This window comes from Carassius gibelio, chromosome B22, assembly GCF_023724105.1.
Source record: "Carassius gibelio isolate Cgi1373 ecotype wild population from Czech Republic chromosome B22, carGib1.2-hapl.c, whole genome shotgun sequence".
Classification (NCBI taxonomy): domain Eukaryota; kingdom Metazoa; phylum Chordata; class Actinopteri; order Cypriniformes; family Cyprinidae; genus Carassius; species Carassius gibelio.
Genome location: NC_068417.1, coordinates 27,612,249 through 27,631,808, shown reverse-complemented (window position 1 = coordinate 27,631,808; position 19,560 = coordinate 27,612,249). Strand labels below are relative to the sequence as shown.

At 36.8% G+C, this 19,560-nt stretch overlaps 1 protein-coding gene across 9 annotated transcripts in view; it reads right to left on the bottom strand.

The window, feature by feature from the left end:
- The window catches only part of shdb (Src homology 2 domain containing transforming protein D, b), a 33,012-nt gene extending 18,736 nt beyond the window's left edge, over positions 1-14,276 (bottom strand). The window contains exons 1-5 of one of the 9 annotated variants that reach the window (XM_052590634.1): positions 14,084-14,276; positions 13,345-13,482; positions 12,878-13,222; positions 9,248-9,398; positions 4,122-4,334 (exon numbers count right to left, since the gene is read on the bottom strand). In XM_052590634.1, the coding sequence (XP_052446594.1) occupies positions 4,122-4,334; positions 9,248-9,398; positions 12,878-13,216 (703 nt within the window). In that variant the 5' untranslated portion in view covers positions 13,217-13,222; positions 13,345-13,482; positions 14,084-14,276. The other 8 variants (XM_052590632.1, XM_052590639.1, XM_052590641.1 and 5 more) reach the window with 8 other exon arrangements.
- Between the last annotated feature and the right edge of the window lie 5,284 nt (positions 14,277-19,560).

The window sequence follows — 19,560 nt, the reverse complement described above, 5'->3', positions numbered from 1 at the left end:
AAATGGCCTGCCATCTTGTCTTTCTGGCTTGTTGTTTCAGTTAAAACTTATTGATTTTTATTTTTTTTTAGGCCACATCGCCCCGCCCTAGTATATGTAGTTTAAAAGTTGGATATATTAAAGCTTATCTATATGCGTGTCTGTGCATATATTTTATATTAGTGCTTTCAAATGATTAATCGTGATCAATCGTATTGAAAATAAAAGTTTTTGTTTACATAATATGTGGAAGTACTGTGTCTATTTATTAGGTATATAAAGACACACACATACAGCATATATTTTGCTAACTTTTTCATGTATTTCCATGTATAGATTCATATAAATGACGTCATATATAAATATATTTTATATAAACATAACATTTTGCTTAAATGTATACATGCATGTGTGTGTATTTATATATAAATAATAAATATACACAGTAAACACACATATTATGTGTGTAAACAAAAATCTTTTATTTTGGATGCAATTAATCATTTGACAGCACTAAAAACACTTCGCAAGCATGTAAAGAGCAAAGACATGACGTCTCCATTTTCACAAATGTACATTTTTGTGCAATTTTCAAAAGTTAGTGTTTTCAGGCTCCCAAGACAATGTTGTTGCGTAAATAAATGGCCAGAACGCATTTTTAGTTTTCAGTTTTTAGTTGAACACCCCTTAGAATTTGTGCACACCACTTTGGCAAATAAAAGATAATGCATTTAATGTTTTACCTATAATAACTCCGCATCTGATTGGCTGAAGCTTTTGAAATGGTCCAATCACAGACCATTTCTCAAACTAAAAACGGCTGTATATGTGCTAAAGATGCTTTAATGTGTCCTTCTGTCTCTCTGTCCCCCTCAGCTCACCCCGCTCTCAGTCCAGTCGTCTTTTTCCCTCCGTTCTCCCCCGAGTGTGATAATCACCACTGCTGGAGGGGTAGATGGGGAGGAGGTGGATGGAGATGCCCCTGCACCCCTGCGGTGGTTTATCAGCCCGAGTGTGTCAGCACTGCAGGAAGACAAACCTGTCAGAGCTGAAAGGGTGAGAGAGGGAGAGAGGTTGAAGGAGAGCGGAGGTGTCAGCGTGTGACTGATTGCAGCCCTCCACTCGCAAGGCTATAGCCCCCTCCTCACCATCACCTCATCTCTGCACACAAATCTCTTCACTCGCACCAACACACACAAATGCTTTCAGCATTGCTATTCAGTGGTGGAGCTGTGCAGCTACTAGAAAATGTCTAAGAACAAATATTGGACAATTAGTTGACTAGTCGATCCTAAAAAACACTGGTTTAATTCATTATCCAGTCATCTATAAAACTGGCCTCAGTATCTCCAGCGACTTTAGGATATATTCCTTTTGACTATCAGTCTCGAGGAAGCCCTAAATAATCAGGGTCCATCAGACCAGGATCAGATGCAAATTTTATAGCTCACACAATATGCAATCATGACATTTATTAACCCTTTTCTTTATTTCTGTGCTACAAAAGCAGGTCGTCACATCAGCAGCTACCACGGGCCCCTTGAGCTCACTTTCTGTCTCTCAGCTAAAAATACAGCGTGCTTCTGCGGCAGGAACGCACTGCAGTTTTGATGTTGGGAAGTGCTGTGCTCATGCATGGCACTGCTGACCACTGGTTCTGCTGTCCTGAAGCCCAGACATGCTGAGAAAGTCCTTAATTAATGGAAAACAGTGTGTGTTTGTGTGTTGGGAGGTGTGCGGGGTGAGCCAGGCAGGGGATGATTTATTCCAGTGTCACCTTGACCCCTGACGCAGAGATACAGTTCAATTAAACAGGATTGGCCCCATGGCACTGCTTTCATCTACTGCCTAAGAGTTCTGCAAAACACACACACACAGGGCCACATTCACTGGATCCAATAACATCCATATGGGGCGCTTTTCATATCCATCTGCCACCAAAAACCAAAAATGCTAATGACCCAAACCAAAATATTCCAAAGAACGCAATGAAACATAAATGAAGTAAGAAGAATTGATTTTCTTCTGTGGTTCCGTTCAAGGCTTCTGTTTCCAAAACGCTTTCAATCATTATCCAGAGATCTATAAAACTGGCCTCAGATCAGTGGTAGAACATGAAACAGAATCAACATGAAACAGCATTCGCAACTGTTGTACTTCCATAATGTAGCGCGTTTGCAAGTGAAATACGATATTCAACGATTTAATCAGATTGATTTTCCTTTGCGCCCTTTTTCTGCTGCAGGCAACAATGAAAAATACTTTCCCACTGAATCCTTCACCTCAAATTTTGCAGTTACTGTATGTTGGATGAATCCATTGGATGGTGCTGTGGAGACGTGCCAACCATATACTTAGTCATTTTCAGGAATTTCTTTTTTTTTTTTTTTTTTTAAGTACTACATAAAATTTACTTTGATGCAACTTTTAAGCCTTTTTAAAATACATATTTTATTAAATTTTTATTAAGAAATGTCATTTAAAAACACTTACCGTAATCTCACCTGTTACTTAAATTACTTATAAGCATTTAATTTAATATTTTATTTATAACTTGATTTTATTTAAAAATTTAAAATAATTTTTCACCTAAATCTACTGTTGCAAACAAATATTTTGGATGTCACTGTGGAGATTTTTTTTTTTTTTTTCATTTACTTTTTTAAACTTTAACTCTATTTTTAAATTCCTTTTTTTTCCCCTTTACATTTTTAAATTAATATACAACTATGCATATTTTATTTACAATTTGAATTTAAAGGAACATCAGTAGGGTAAATTAATAAATAAAAAATAAATAAATAAATAAATAAAACAATTTTATATATATATATATATATATATATATATATATATATATATATATATATATTAGGGGTGTAACGATACGCGTATTCATATTGAACGGTTCAGTACGCGGTACGCATTATGTACCGAACGGTTCGTTGGACTAATTAATTATATTTGGAGAAAAAAAAAAAAGTGAAATATAATGATATGCGTTCAACAAGGTAGCCCAATAACCCAAACGACGTAACAGGCAACGCCCCTGACACTCCCGAAGAAGAAAAAAACACCATCTTATATGTTTATGTTATGCTACTCAGTCAGGCGCTCGCACACTCAGTACGCGCTGAAGGCTCGTTGCAAAATAGCCAATGGGTTTAACAGACCAGAAATAGAAGATCCTCCAATAACCAACAGGTCTGGTGTTTGGGTGCACTATGGATTCCCTGTAAGCTATAATGGTGATGGCAAGAGAGTGGTGGATAAAAAAACAACAACGGTATGTCGCATCTGCTACATGACAATAGGGTACACCAACGGGAAAAAAAGAAAAGAAAAAAAAAACACCAGCGGGAATACTTGAAACATGTCAACTCATTTACGCCGACATCACCTTAGTGTGTCAGTATCTGGGAAAAGACGGAAAAAAGGAGAAACATACACGCAACAAACTATCCCCGCAGCATTTAGACACACATTTCCAACTGATTCAAACAGGGCAAAAGACATCACCGCGGTGATCGGTAGGCTACATTTACGTTATAGCCGTGGATATGAGACCTTAGTATTTGCCATTCATTCAGTCATCACCATTATAGCTTACAGGGAATCCAAAGTGCACCCAAACACCAGACCTGTTGGTTATTGGAGGATCTTCTATTTCTGGTCTGTTAAATGCATTAGACATTTTGCAACGAGCCTTCAGCGCATGCTGAGTGAGCGAGCGCCGTAGGGGCCGTTCACATATCGCGCCTAAAACGTGTGGAAAAAGCTATATCTATATCTATATATATAAGCTATATATATGCTGTATCTAAAACGTACCGAACCGTGACATCAGGGTATCGTATCGAACCGAACCATGAATTTTGTCAACCGTTACACCCCTAATATATATATATATATATATATATATATATATATATATATATATATATATATATATATATATATATATATATATATATATATATATATATATATATATATATTTCACAATCTGTAATGAACGATTAAATAAGAAATTTAACAATACATTTTAATAAAAAACTTAGTTGTCTGAATGGACAACTTTAAATTTCTCCCCCTCAAACGATGCTTAAAACCATGCAAGTTAAGGTGGCTAGTCGTTTTACCAGCAAAAGCCTTGGAGATGTGTTCCTTCTTCCACTCCCACGGTTGGTCGTATTCGTCAGCGGGCCTGTCGTCGTCCTGTGGCAGCCTGCTCTCTCTCCCTTCCTCAGGCAGATCCGGCTGCCCTGGGACACGCTCCTCATATGGGGTGTCATAGAGCTGGACCTCCCCTCGCCCCCATCCTCCTGCTCCACCACCAGCTCTCCTCTGCAGCTCTGAAACACCAAACAAACCAGTTTTAAATTTCCCAAATGAAATTTTAGAAAGACATCCAAAATGTAGATGTAGGTTTTTCATCAGAACAGATTTGGAGAAGTTTAGCATTACATCACTTGCTCATCAATGAATCCTCTGCAGTGGATGGATGCCGTCAGAAATTAAATGAGAGTGCAAACAGCTGATAAACATCACAATAATCCACAAGTAATCAACACCACTCCAGTTCATTAAAAGATGGTTTTTAAGTAACAACTCAGTGAACCAGACTTTGTGCTGATAGTCCAACATCTGGCTGTAAGATTATGGTCATAACAGTTGGGTTAGAAAGGTGATTCAGTCATCTTCTAGAAGTTTCATTGTGGCATGTGTTCATTAAAACAGTGTGAGACAGGCTGCACTGTTAAATCAAGACACAATAAATCGATATATTCCCTGGGCTCCACAGCTGGGCTCCCTCGCCTGGGCCACATTAATTATGAAAATGTCTGGTGAAGAGTGGCGGCGTATGACAAATTGTGTTTGCACAGCTTGCCGGCATCATACAGGAGGGCTTAACAAAGAGAGAAAGAAATGTGAGTGTGTGTGTGTGCGTGTGTGAGTGTGTGTGTGCAGACCCAGTCCAATCTCAAGGACTGGGAAATCTCATCTCTCCTGATGGGCATTTTCATTTCCATTATCATACCTCTCGAATGACAAGCACCAAACAACAGGATGTCTGAATGACCTTCAAGAGCTTTTCAGCAAAAATAACAGCCGGTTAAAAGCTTATATGAAAAGAACTGCAAATACAAAATGTTTTGAAAAATATCATGCTTTCCTTTTTTGCCTAAGTTTGTTTGCTAAACTTTTGACTTGAATCAGAGTGAACTAGTGAGATGTCGGTATTAAAATTCGGGCTGATCCCAATAAAATTCTGGCCAATACCGATAAACCGATAATTATTTATCCGATAACATTAAAATTAAAAAAATCTATTTTTTAAATTAAACAAAACACTACTAGCAAAATTATATCATTGTAAATGCTAATTAATTACAGAAACAGGGTTACTATTGTTAGCTAAAACTAAAATAATAGAAAAATATTTTATGTAATAAAAAAAATAAATTTCACCTTGCCAACTAGCTGAAATAAAACAAGTACTAAAATAACTAAAACGTAAAAAAAAAAAATACAATAAAAACACACAACAAAACTACTAAAACTTTACCTATAAATTAAAATGAATTTTTTTAAAGGTTTATCAATGACTTTGTACAGCGTGAAAAATGTATATACATTGAGATTTGCTAAAGATTACATTTAAATTGTTATTTAGCTTGTGTTATTAATTTATTATTTTTTAAAGATATTAACTGTATGTACATTAAGCCTTAGATAATGACAAAAGAAATCTAAACGTCATTTTAGTATTATGTGGTATTTTAGTATTCATTAATATTTTCAATTAGCTTTTGTTTTTATATTTTCAGTTTTTTTATTTTAGTTACAGTTTTAGTAATTGAAGAAATTTAATACAATAAAATAATTGTAATGTCGGTTAAATAACCTATATGTAACCAATATATTCTGTGCAAACAGTATTTAATAGACACACACACACACACACATTATATATATATATATATATATATATATATATATATATATATATATATATATATATATATATATATATATATATATATATATATATATATATATATATATATATGACCAGCTTCAACTGGAAGAAAGTAAAAGTGTTAAATGTTTAAAATCAGACTGTTTTTTGATCATTAAAAAATATATACTTTTGATGTGCAATTGTTTAGTCATTGAGACCGTAATCTAAGGCTGTTTTTTAAAAACATAAATCCCTTCTGGAAAATGATTTATACAGCCCACATACATAGAACAGGCAGATATGTTTCTATTGAATATTGTGTAAGTGCAGTTTATAGGAAATGGGTCTAATATCCAGTTTATTTTCAAAATCAAAATATCGGCTTATAAATCGGCTCTTTTCGAGTTAATATCAGCATTGGCATCGGCTCCCAAAAATCCATATCGTTCAGGCTCTAACATATACATGTACACACACACACACACACACACACACACACACATATATATATAGAGAGAGAGAGAGAGAGAGAGAGAGAAATCTGAACATTCTCTTAATCTTTTCAACCCTAAATGCTAATTTACAAAGACATCCATTAATTAGTCACTTGAGTTTCATTCGGCGAACAGCCCAGACATTAAAAATTACACGAAGCGTAAAACCAAACAGACCAGAGATGGGACGGACTGTCTGGAAAGGAATACTGGCATGGACGTGTGCTTCAATGAATAAATCAGGCAGGCGTACAGTAACAAGAGAAAGACAAACTTTAACCTTCACACACACTGCTTCTAATGGGCTTCTTAGCTGTCTCCATAGTGACAAAAGAAGAGGCCCTGAGGGACAGACCCTGAAGTGGAGGGAGAGGGAGAGCTATGGGAGTGTGTGTTGACGTTAAACGTTTGTGACGTGCAGGAGAGGGGCTGCTAGATTCCCCCATACCTGAGAATTGATGGAGAATGAGAGAAGAGATTAACCTGTAGAGATGGATTGAAAATTAAATGAGGCTGCCTTGAAGGCAAGACCGATCTGAGGAGAAATTAAGGTGGATGCCGGGGTCCCAAGGTGAGAAAATTGAATACAATTCCCTGAAAATATCTGAAGAATGCAACGCATTTCAGCTGTGTTCCAAAACCTAGCAAAGTTTGTCTATATAGGCAAGTCGTTGTTCACACAGAGCTCATATTCAAATTTCACTGCGATGCCTTCTCATTGTTTTCTATGTAACTATTTATACTACAGAGTTCACAACTTTTGCAGCTTAAAAAAAAAAGGTAAACTTTTAAAGTGCCCCTATTATGGGTAATGCAAGGTTCATATTTCGATTTTGGGAGTCTCCAACAACAGGCTTACATGCATGCAAGGGCAAAAAACACTTTCATTGTATCTTATAATATACATTTGACTGAAATGACTACAATGACTACCAAACGATTCGCTCAACGATTCATTTTTCCAAACCCCTCTTTTGTGTGATGCTATCTGTGGTGATTGGTCGATTGATCTTATTTTAATTTCCTCAGTCCTGTAACGCCTGATAAAGCAGTGTTTGTGAGCGCAGTGCTGCTTTGTGTACAGCTTTACTGGGGATACCGCTATTTTTACCGCTCCAAAAGCAGCTCCTAGTGGCAAAGAATAAATTAGCATTTTCATTCAGTGAAAGTGAAGTGACATTCAGCCAAGTATGGTGACCCATACTCAAAATTGGTGCTCTGCACTTAACCCATCCAAAGTGCACACACAGAGCAGTGAACACACACACACACACACACACACACACACCCGGAGCAGTGGGCAGCCATTTATGCTGCGGCGCCCAGGGAGCAGTTGGGGGTTCAGTGCCTTGCTCAAGGGCACCTCAGTCGTGGTATTGCCAGCCCGAGACTCGAACCCACAACCCTAAGGTTAGGAGTCAAACTCTCTAACCACTAGGCCACGATTTCCGGCAGGCAATATGCTAATGTTTCACGTTGACGTCAACCCGAAATGTCTTGGGATTCGTTTTGAAAACGACTCATATCAATGATTGAGAGTAGACTCTTTGTTTTTGAGAGACAATAACTTTATACATGGTAAACTTTCAGATTTAACCTGTGCATGATGTTTTCAATCACTTAGAGCTGTGTTACACACTGCATGAAATGCAATTTTCAAAAATCCATAATAGGAGTATTTTAATGTGTTCAGACAATTACATTTATTCCACAAGTGGAATTTTACTTAAATTCTGTAAGTTACCAGTTAACTAAGTATCGGTTTATATTTATCAGCCAGAATTTTAATACCAATGCTTTCCCATTTCACATTATCTGCTGATTCAAGACCAGAGTTTTGCAAGCACTTTTTTATTTACTAAAATAGAAGCTGAATTTTACAGTTAGTTTATTTATTTATTTAGAGGAATATGTTGGCATAGGAATAAGTAGTTGTGGTTAATTTCAAATGGGCTTTTATAATTACATTGCAATTCTTGGGCATTGCAATTACAAGCATGTCAATTTAGATCACATTTACTTAAAAATTCAAGTTATCACAACATTATAAATTTACAGTATGAAAAATGAATATTCTTTTTCAGTCAACAGTGCTTTTAAATTATTAGTGTTTTTAAAGTTTAATTTTAAGTGAGGTAATCTGAATGTAAAAATAGGGTAAATTAGGTAAATTGAGGTAAGACTGTGTCATTCGCACTGTGGTACAAAACCAAATGTGAAATTCTCTTGAGCTAATGCTAACTACAGACCTTATTTTCTCATAAATCAAACAGCACTATTCTAAAACCCATAGGAAATTCCTGAGGGAACCCATAGCAAATAAGCTTTCCTGGCCAGCAACCTGACGTCATGACTAAACAACTCTACACAAGTTAGTTATAATAGTCATTTCTCTGGAGTCTGCTGCTACAACCAATGCATTGTGGGCATGCTTCAACTGCAAATGATACATGCTATGCTGCCTTAAGATTTGGCCAGATGTCTTAGAAAACAGTAAAATATTTGTGGCTACCTTTTGGAACAGTCTTCCCTGATGATTTACTAAAACGTCTAGGTTTTAATGATTAAATCTCTCAAATCAGCAAGTCAGAAGGGGAAAGTTCAACCATTTGTAAGGAATAAAACAATGGAACAGATTACATGAATATAAAACTGTAATCTGTGCGACTCAGCAGTGAGTCTCTCTCTTGGGAGTCACTGAGAAAGACACACTCATACTTCATTCTCTCCATACGACTCAGAGGGCAAACCAGACTCCCCTGGGCTACGGGAACACACACCAAAAGAAACAGGACAAAGTCTGACTGACCGGTTATCACTTTCTGGGCCTCGTAGGGCTCCATGTAGCCGTTGTTCTCAGGAGGGATTGGGCCTTGAGTGGTTTCGGGATGCGGGTCCAAACGAGCATCGAATGGGTCAGAGTAATCGGTATCTCCCATGACTGGAGCTGAAGGAACCACCTGAAACAAGAACAAAATCATGTGACGATCCTCAACCAGAAGAGGGGATAAATTGAAGATTATCTAAGTCTGCTGAGGGATGAAGGAAGGGAAATAATTTCACATAATTATGAGGCAAAAAAAAAACCACTTGTACTGTGTGTTTCACAGTAAGGCACAGCAACGTGATCCAATGCTTTCTATTTGTGTCTCAGAGCAGCGCAGTTCAAACAAACTCCATCTCTATGAGTTTGCATCACTTATAACATTAATTTGGGAACAAAACACACAACCATCTTTAACTTGTAAAGAGAAATGCTAATAAACCAGCTGTTGTCAAAAGAGAGGAAAGAGAAGCATTACGAGCTTACTGTATTTAAAAAAAGAAAGGTTTTGACTTTACAGTTGTACTGATAAGATGCACATAGCATCTCCCAGACATGGCTGCTTCAACACTAACTGTGTTACTGAAACCATGCATTCTTTCTTAGCATGAACATTTGGGTGGCATTATGCAAATATTTCCACATATTGACGTAGACATGTGAGGGCGTGTTAGAACGAGCCAGAGTCTTAACTTTGATGAAGAATGTCTCTTTGGATTGGATTCTTTTTACATAGTAGCAGTTCAAATATTTCTTGAAATCTCAACTTATACCTTAATGTAATCAAATTAAATTAAATACAAAACCAAAGCTATTTGCCACTGCCAGGGCATTAACATATATTTCTAGAAAATATTTTATAGTTAGTTACAGAAAAACAAGTTATGCTTGAGTCTCGATCATAACATTACAACAGGTATCTTCCCAGTAGAGACCATGTTAATAGAAACCATGTAAATTAAAAAACTTTTATTTTGGATGCAATTAATCATTTGACAGCCCCATACACGCATATATATATATATATATATATATATATATATATATATATATATATATATATATATTTTTTTTTTATTATTACTATTTTTTTTTTCAATTAGTAATTTTTTTTTGTATTTAATTGTGTTTAATACTACTACTACTCATTATTATTATGATTTTATATTTTATATAATTTTTGTCATTACACTTTTAAGTTGTAAATAAAACAAAGGATTACAAGAAAGATTTACAAGAAAATACTGTTTCAGTTTTTATACATGTTACTTGTCGTTTTTAGTAATTTGTGCAAATTACTAGTAATTTGTGCAAATTACTAGTAATTTATATAGCACTCTATATATACATAAATATTCATATATTATATATTGGACATTTTACATAAATATGTAATATATATATATATTTTTATACTACTACTATTATTGTTGTTATTAGTAGAATTATATTGTCATTGATATGTAATTACCAAATTTCTGACCATATTGTGCAGCCTTACAAGCAAACACAGCACACCTGGTCCTTCAAAAAATAAAAATAAATAAATAAAATAGCAGCCCTTGTGTCTTCACATACTTTCCATCTTGTACATTCAGAAACACCACCTCATACAGCGCAAGACACTGAAAACCAGCACACTTGCAAAGATGTGCTACCTTTTCCCGTGAAGCAGGAGGAGGCAGTGGGGAAGTGTTGATGAGTGTGTTAGGAGGTGCGTTTGTCTCCCATACCAGGCCCAGGAGGAAGCCCTCAATCACTTGGCACTGGGACAATTACAAAGACGGCCATATGGTCTCTCAAACAAGGGCTTTAGCCAAGGGCTCCATGCGGCACCATTCAGCCTGCAAACCACAGCTCGCAACAATCTCCCACCAGGCAAATCGCCCAATTGTCTGGCTGATCTTTAACAAGAATACGAGGACAATAAATCTGAAATGTTCATTAGGAACGCAATAAAATGTTAATTAGGGTTACGTTAGAAATTAATGAAGGTTAACAGGGAATGATGCGTAACGGTGCTTTCAAGACAATGCACTTAGAGGGTCGCCATTAAATTGGGATTTAAATCGATGGCGCGGCATTGGCACAGCAGTTCTTCAAGCTCAACCAATCAGCTCTCTCATCACTGGTACTGATTACAATCAATACGACTCCAGTGAAGGCTGCTATCTGTCTGTGGCCATGTGTGTGTGCAGATTCCTCCACTGTCTGCCAGTATTAAGTCTCTACTCAATGTCTGATCACAGGAACGAACCTTCCTGGCTCTTGTGAGTATTCTCTATGGGACCGCCCCAACCACAGCAGCCTAACTAAACTCCATGTATTATTCAGGAGCTTCAGCTGTGGTGGATCAAGGGGTTTTGACACCTACGGTGCTCCGAGACACGAAATCTAATGCAGGGTTAACAGAGGGTTTACATGAAAGATTGTTTCACATCGCAAATCACTCGTTTGACAGTTTGTTTTATGTATTTCATCACCTGATCCTCAGATCTACAACTTCTTAGCGTTTGGTGTACGTGGTGTACATTCAAAGTTGTTACTATAACAAAGATTACTTTGCAAGAAAACACTATCAAATATATTGTAACACACACATACACATACACATACACACACACATATATTAGTAATTTCAAAATAAATTTTATACATTTCAAAAATAATAGTTTCTAGAAAAGAAACTGCAAATATTACATATAGAATTGTTTTACAAAATATACTAGTCAACATTTGAAGCGGATCAAAACCTTTCATCAAAGTTTTTTTAAAAGACAATTTAAATGAATTTTGATACACCATAATGAACTTAATGAGCTCTATCAACTTTTTGATCCACTTCAAACAAGCTACGCAATATCGCGTTTATTATCACAGATGAATTGCCTTCGAAAATGAACGCGATATTGCGTAGCTTGTCAGTGATCTACGGTTCTGTCTATTAAATGCCGCTCCATTTGAAAGCAGGTGATGGTGATTTAGCGATAATCAGGGAACCGCCTTTACTGACGGAATGCATGTGACAATCGCATGCAATATATCGCCCATCCCTAAAATATGTATATATATATATATATATATATATATATATATATATAAAATGTTCTCGAAAAACTTGCATAAACACTCCCCATTTACCATTGTTTGGTCAAATACATAGCCCCGCCTCCAAAATCACACCATTGGTTGAGCACATAGTTGTGACGGACTGGTTGGTTGGTTAAACATCAAGAAAAATGTCAACTTTAAATGAACATTTCACACAATATTTATGCAAAATTCACTCAAAATTACTAAAAACAGGAAAATGTAGAAATAAATTTGTTATTTGTTACTTATAGACTTGGGTTACTCGTCCAATGCAGGTAATATCAAAATAGACAAATATTGGCTTTTTTACTAAAGTATTGTAAATCAGGGTTTCTCAAACCTGTCATGGAAGACCCCTAGCCTTGCACAGCTTGTATATCTCCCTTATCAGACACCAAATCATGTTTTGTGGTCTCTACTAATGAGCTGATTCAGGTGTGTTAGATAAGGGAGACAGACAACATGTTCCGAGCTAGGGGTCTTCCAGGACAGGTTTGAGAACCACTGTTTTAAATAACTCACCGGATCTGTAGGTTCCTCTAAAGACACAGAGCTTAGGAGAATCTTGCTCCGTCCCAGGTCTTGCGAGTCCACCTTTATGAGGCGATGTTTTGGCGACACAACCTTGATATCCAGACTCGAGGATTTCAGAGGAGAGCCGAAGCCCATGTGGGACGTTTCAGTCGACCCGTTGTCATTTCTTGCTCTGTTCTCGAAGTCTTCAGAAGGGTCTTCGAAGTCAAGATTCTTCTGTGCACGATACGCCTTCAATATCTCACTCTCGCTGTAGTCTGGTTTTGGTGGCTGCGGGGGAACACGTTTGCTCCCGAAACTTAAATAGTCCTTGAACCACTTTGCCATTCTATGCTGTTGGTGAAAGTCCAACAGGGAAGGACACAAAGACTGCAAAGGTCCTTAAAGAGTCCAATGGTGACCTATAATGAACTCAGGGATTTAGAATATGTTTATCCACAAACTAAGCAGAATACCTTGGGAATATTGCACTGAATTCATGTTTCAGTTCAAAGGCACAACTGTGGTCCTCAAACACAGTCGATCCCTGGACATACCGACCTGGATTTACAGGTGGTCCATGGACAGCAAAGACCTGGAGGTTCTCAACACCCCTGCAACAGCAGAAATAAACATTATAATAACATATTCAGCTAATAATATCCACATTATTAAATCTGAGAAGCACTTTTTCAATATAAATGTATGCATGTTAACAGTCTTCTAATCAATATGATGTCCTACCACAGACTTGTCAGAAAATGATTAGAGCTCAACTGCTAAAATAGATAGATAGATAGATAGATAGATAGATAGATAGATAGATAGATAGATGAGCTTTTAACTTTCTTAGATAGTAAAACTGCTTCAAAGAGGAGCAGCTGCAACAAGCTGTTTAAGAACGAAAGCAAACAAACTAGAGATTCGCACGTGCTTCTGATGCGCACAGTAAACCGTTTCAATTCCGCCATAAAAACACATTATTTCACGAAAAACCTGAACATCAACATTAAATTTCGATTAAGAACAAATGAAAACGGACAACTCTGTGAGATAACAGCTGGGAATTTCTCTCGTAAACTAAACGATGACTCGCACTTTAAGTCAACGTTAAACACTTCACAGCTGACATGACGAACACTTCGTCTAAATATCACGGCTGATGATTTGAGATCAGATTAAAAGCTGTTGATGAGACTAAGTTGTGCTACTCACGTTTTGGATTTCTGCGTTATATTCTCGTGGAACTGCTGACGCGGTTCTCGCGAATGTTAGAACGTTGCACGAGGACAACGACGCAGGCGCCAGGAACGCGATGAAGAACGCGCTCGCTGCTGGAGAAGACTACGAGAAGAACAGAGCTCGTATGAACGCGTCCGACTGAAAGTGAGTGAGAGGGAGAGAGAGAGAGAGAGAGAGAGAGATGGAACGTTTAAAGGGGAGGTGTTCACATCCAGCGGTGCTGTATTTTCCCTTTGGCCGATCATTATTAGAAGCTGCATGGCACAGATCTGAAAACATGCTTTCTGTAGGTGTATTATGTTGGCACAGTTTAAGAATCATTACTATTAACTGCATTAAATAAACAAATAAAAAAAAAACACTCCAGTGAATAGGCTTTAGTTGGTTTATGTTTGAAACTCTAATGGGGTAAGTTGTGAAAGTACAGCCATTAAACAGACTCTTATGGGATTATAGCATTATTGAACTGGACTTTTTACTTAAACCCCCTTTCACTGAAATCGTCTTTATAGCAACTCCCAGTTTGACAACTAGCCCTGACCTGCCATAATGCTGCAACTATTGTCATCTATAAATCTATTTGTTTGATTAACTAATTGATAAAAGGCTAACTTTAAATAAACAGAACTTTAAGAGTGCTTTTAATCCACATTTACCTCTTCAAACACTAGAATAAACAAATGTAAATGTAGACAATAAAATGTAACATTTTATACCAATCAGTGAAGATATATAGAACAATGGATGAATAGATAGATGGATGGATAGGTAGATAGATAGATAGATAGATAGATAGATAGATAGATAGATAGATAGATAGATAGATAGATAGATAGACAAACAGACAGACAGTGAGATAGACAGATAGATAGATAGATGGATAGATGGATAGATAGAGATGGATGGATGGATAGATAGATGGATGGACGGACGGTTGGACGGATAGATAGATAGATAGATGGATAGATAGATAGATAGACAGACAGACAGACGGACAGATAGATAGATAGATAGATAGATAGATAGATAGATAGACAGACAGACGGATAGACAGACAGATAGATAGATAGATAGATAGATGGACGAACGGACGGACGGACGGACGGACGGATGGACGGACGGACAGACAGACAGACAGACAGACAGACAGACAGACAGACAGACAGACAGACAGACAGACAGATAGATAGATAGATAGACAGACAGACAGACAGACAGACAGATAGATAGATAGATAGATATAGATAGATAGATAGAGATTCTGATTAATGAAGGAAAAACCGCTCAAACAGTTTTCACACCTGTGTCGCTGATCTGCTGTTACAGTCTCACACTGTGTTAATGAAGTGAATGTGAAGGTGTGTGGATGTTCTGCACACCAGAATCCTCCTCAGCTACACATCTGTGGAGCCTCAACACAGAGGTAGAAAGTAATAAAACTGAGGCCCAGGGCTAATCGTTTACAACACACAACAAATAACAAGCGCACATCTGCGCCGCTAGCTTGCGGCTGCCGTCCTCTCATACAGATGTCTTAATGAGCTTCAGATGATAATTGAATTCAAACAAAGAAGAAGCAGATGATATATATATATATATATATATATATATATATTATATATATATATATATATATATATATATATATATATATATATATATATATATATATATATATATTTCTCATGCCGTTAAAACCTCACTGTATAAAGAAGCTGTTTTTACGACAGCCATGATCTCACTCACTCTTTCTCCCACATGGAGGGAAGGATGAGGTCATAGCCCCTCCATCGCCAGCCAGCGTCAACACACATCTTCCCCTCACTTTTCTAAATTGCCCCTTTCAAACAGGGACATGTTAGAGAGAGGAAGGGCCTCCTGGGACAAAGAAGACCCCAGTACAGAGAGGGAAATTGCTCTTCTCTGAAGAGGGAATAGGAAAAATGTTAATATATGATTTAAACATTTTAGGTTTAAATGTGCATTTTTGTACCAGTAAACGCTCTCAAACCGTTTCTATACATTCATCTATAGATTTAGACAATTTTTTAAATATATTAATGCTTTAGCAGGGCAAATGCTTTTTTTCTTTCTTTTTTTTATCTGAGGTTAATCACAGTTTTTGATTTATGAAAAGTAAATCTGGAATAAAAGTAACTTTTACACACACAATATGTATTACTTCTGGAAAATGAGAAGCAATACCCATAATGAAATATTTTAAGCATATTCAGTTAAATATTAGACTATAAAGTATAAATATGTATTAAATTACAGTTTGTATTTTTAAATATATATTTTCAGGTCCTTTGTAACAGTGTTATTATATATATATATATATATATATATATATATATATATATATATATATATATATACACACATACATACATATACACATAGTTGTATAATTCGACTTATTTCACATTATTGTATATGTAAAATACATAATGCAGTATATTTGACATAATAACATAAAAAATATTGCATATATACATTGGATTTAATATGTCCTGTTGAGTTGTACTGCAAGAATGTTTGGGCTTATATCGCCCTCACGCGGTCACTCATGTGTATTGTCACATCTGACTTGCTTCATATGTGTCACATAATGTCCACGTGCACACTCTCCTCACTAATTTCATGATGTACTTATTTTTAACAATATATCTTACAGTAACAACATAATTTCATTAATTTATATGCACTTTTTAAATAAATTAACTATATAATCGATAATACATTGGGTGGGTAAGTGAATTAACACATAGCATAATACTCACCAGCTAAAAGAAAATAGTCATATCTGCTCCAAATGAGTTTCCTGTCGATGCAAAGCAATATTTGAAACACGTCAGGTGAAACGCTTTCATCTGATTGGCTTATATTTATTTTTAGCATTTTTATATCTTAAATAATTTATATTAAAGTCAGCCTCTTATTGTATTATTTAACACTGTTTTATATCAGGGGAAAAGGCCCGTCTCGGCGAAGTGCACCAGACTCTTTGAATGTTTGAAACATGCGGTGCGCGGATCTGTCAATCAAGACGCTACTGCCCGCCCCTCGTCGCTGATTGGATAGGCGTGAAGTCTGCAAATGACGTCAGGGCATCCCACCACAGTACATCCACACAGCAGACCTGAGGAACGCCGAAGAATCCCATCAAACACTGAATGTAAGTCATTAGGGCCCGAGCACCGAGGTGCGAGGACCCTCTTGTATCTGCTTTGTTTTTAGGGCTCAAGCCCGAAGGGGCGAAGAGCCCTATTGTTCTTCTAAGGATTATTCTTGTTATTATTATTAGGGCTCAAGCCTGGAGGGCGAGAGCCCTATTGTTTTCCTTAGGATTATTTTTTATTATTATTATTATTTTTTTCCAACGTTACGGGGGCTTTTGGGGTCCTTAACATGCTCGAAAACTCTTGAAATTTGGCACACACCTTGGAACCTGCGGCCATTAGGGCTGGGCAGAGACAGATATACGGGCGTGGCACAGGGGCTCTACAGCGCCCCCTGGAATACTGAGGGCCATATATCATACATACTTGCACGTAGACACACGAAACTCGGTACACATGTAGATCTCATCAAACCAAACAACTTTCGTACTGCATGTCATAGGCTCCGCCCAACAGGAAGTTGGTTATTTAGGGTTTAGTATTCATATTTTTCGTCAAAGTTGTGGGGGCTTTTGGGGTCCTTAACATACTCAAAAACTCTTGAAAATTTGCGCACACTTTGGAATCTGTGGCCTTTAGGAGCCTGCAGAGGCTGGGACCCGGGCGTGGCACAGGGGCTCTACGGCGCCACCTGGATCACAGTCAGAAATGTTGATGTATAGCTCACGCATACTCACACATATGCATATGAAACTCAGTACACATACAGATCTCATCGTGCCGAACAACTTTCGTATTGCATGTCATAGGCTCCGCCCAACAGGAAGTCAGCTATTTAGAGTTATGTAAAAAGCGCATGCTCTGGAATTTGAAATACTTGTCATAGGTTTTTTTGCCGAATGCCACCAAATTCGGTCAACATGATCTCAAGACATTGGGGATGAAAAATTGCCAGGGGATTTTTGATATTTCGAACGGTTTGCTCGTGGCGAGGTTTTGAAATTATGGCGAGAAATGAGAAACAGGAAGTGTCTAATACCATCCACATACATTTCCTGATTTTAATCAAACTTCATCAGATTATTCTTTGTATGATGTCGATCGCATATATGTGACTATTAGGAGTCAAAGTTATAGCGCCACCAACTGGCAGCAGGAAGTGTGTCATTTTCAAAATGCTTTGAATTCAGCATCTTATTATTACTCAATTTGCTTCAAACTTCATCAGAATAATGTTAAAACACAGCCGATATAAATCTGCTGGGGGGATATTGATATCTAAAAATATTGTTGCCGTGGCAACATGTTAAACTGGAATACTTCTCAGGTGATTTTGAGGCATATAACATGCTTAGAATTTCATCAAACTCAGAACACATATCAGTATTTGTGATAACTAGACACTGGCAAAAGTTCATAAGAGGGCGTGGAAGAGGCACTCTATAGCGCCACCTTTTGTCAAAAGTGGGGGGGTTAGTTTTAGCTACAGACACCAAACTCGGTACAAAAATTGTTCTCATCAAGACAGACAACTTTCTAATTCACAGTCATCAGCTACGATCAACAGGAAGTCAGCTATTTTGATTTGAATGTGGATTTTTTTTTACATTTAGCTGTGAATTAATGCATACTGCTCAGAGGAGAGTAACACTATACACACCAAACTTTGTCTACATGATGCCAAAACATTTTAAACAACTTAATTTGCCAATAGATTTTGGATAGCTTGAATGGTTTTGTCTCTGTGATTTTTTTAAATGACAGTAAAAAGGGAATTATTAATTGTTCTGCATTTTTAAATTCCAAACACTTCAAAACCTTTTTTCATACAGAAAAAAAGTAATTCTGAGTAAATATGGATAGTTTCACGACTTTACACTGTATGGATAACAGAAAATTAAAAAACTGTCAGACATCTCATCTCACTCTGTCCCTCTGTTTGAGTATATGTGCTTCAGACTTCCATTGTCTGAGAGAAATTGCGCCCCTACAGGTGCAATTACCGGACTTTTACTTTCACTTTTAAATCGGTTAAAAATACAAATAAATACTTAGATTTAATTCACACTGACAAGCTACAACAACATATCTGATTATTACCGATTCAGGGCTCATGGATAAATAATTTCTGGCCAGAGATACGTGAGAAATAGGAGAGATGAATCACCGCTGTGATCACAAGCGTCTGGAGTAAAGAGCTCAGAAAAAACGAATTTATTCCTGTTTTAAAGCTTTGAAAAATAAATTATTACAGCGATATCACACAATCAACCAATTAGAACACACAAAGAGCTAAATTCAGATGTTTTTTAACTGTTTGTGTGAAAA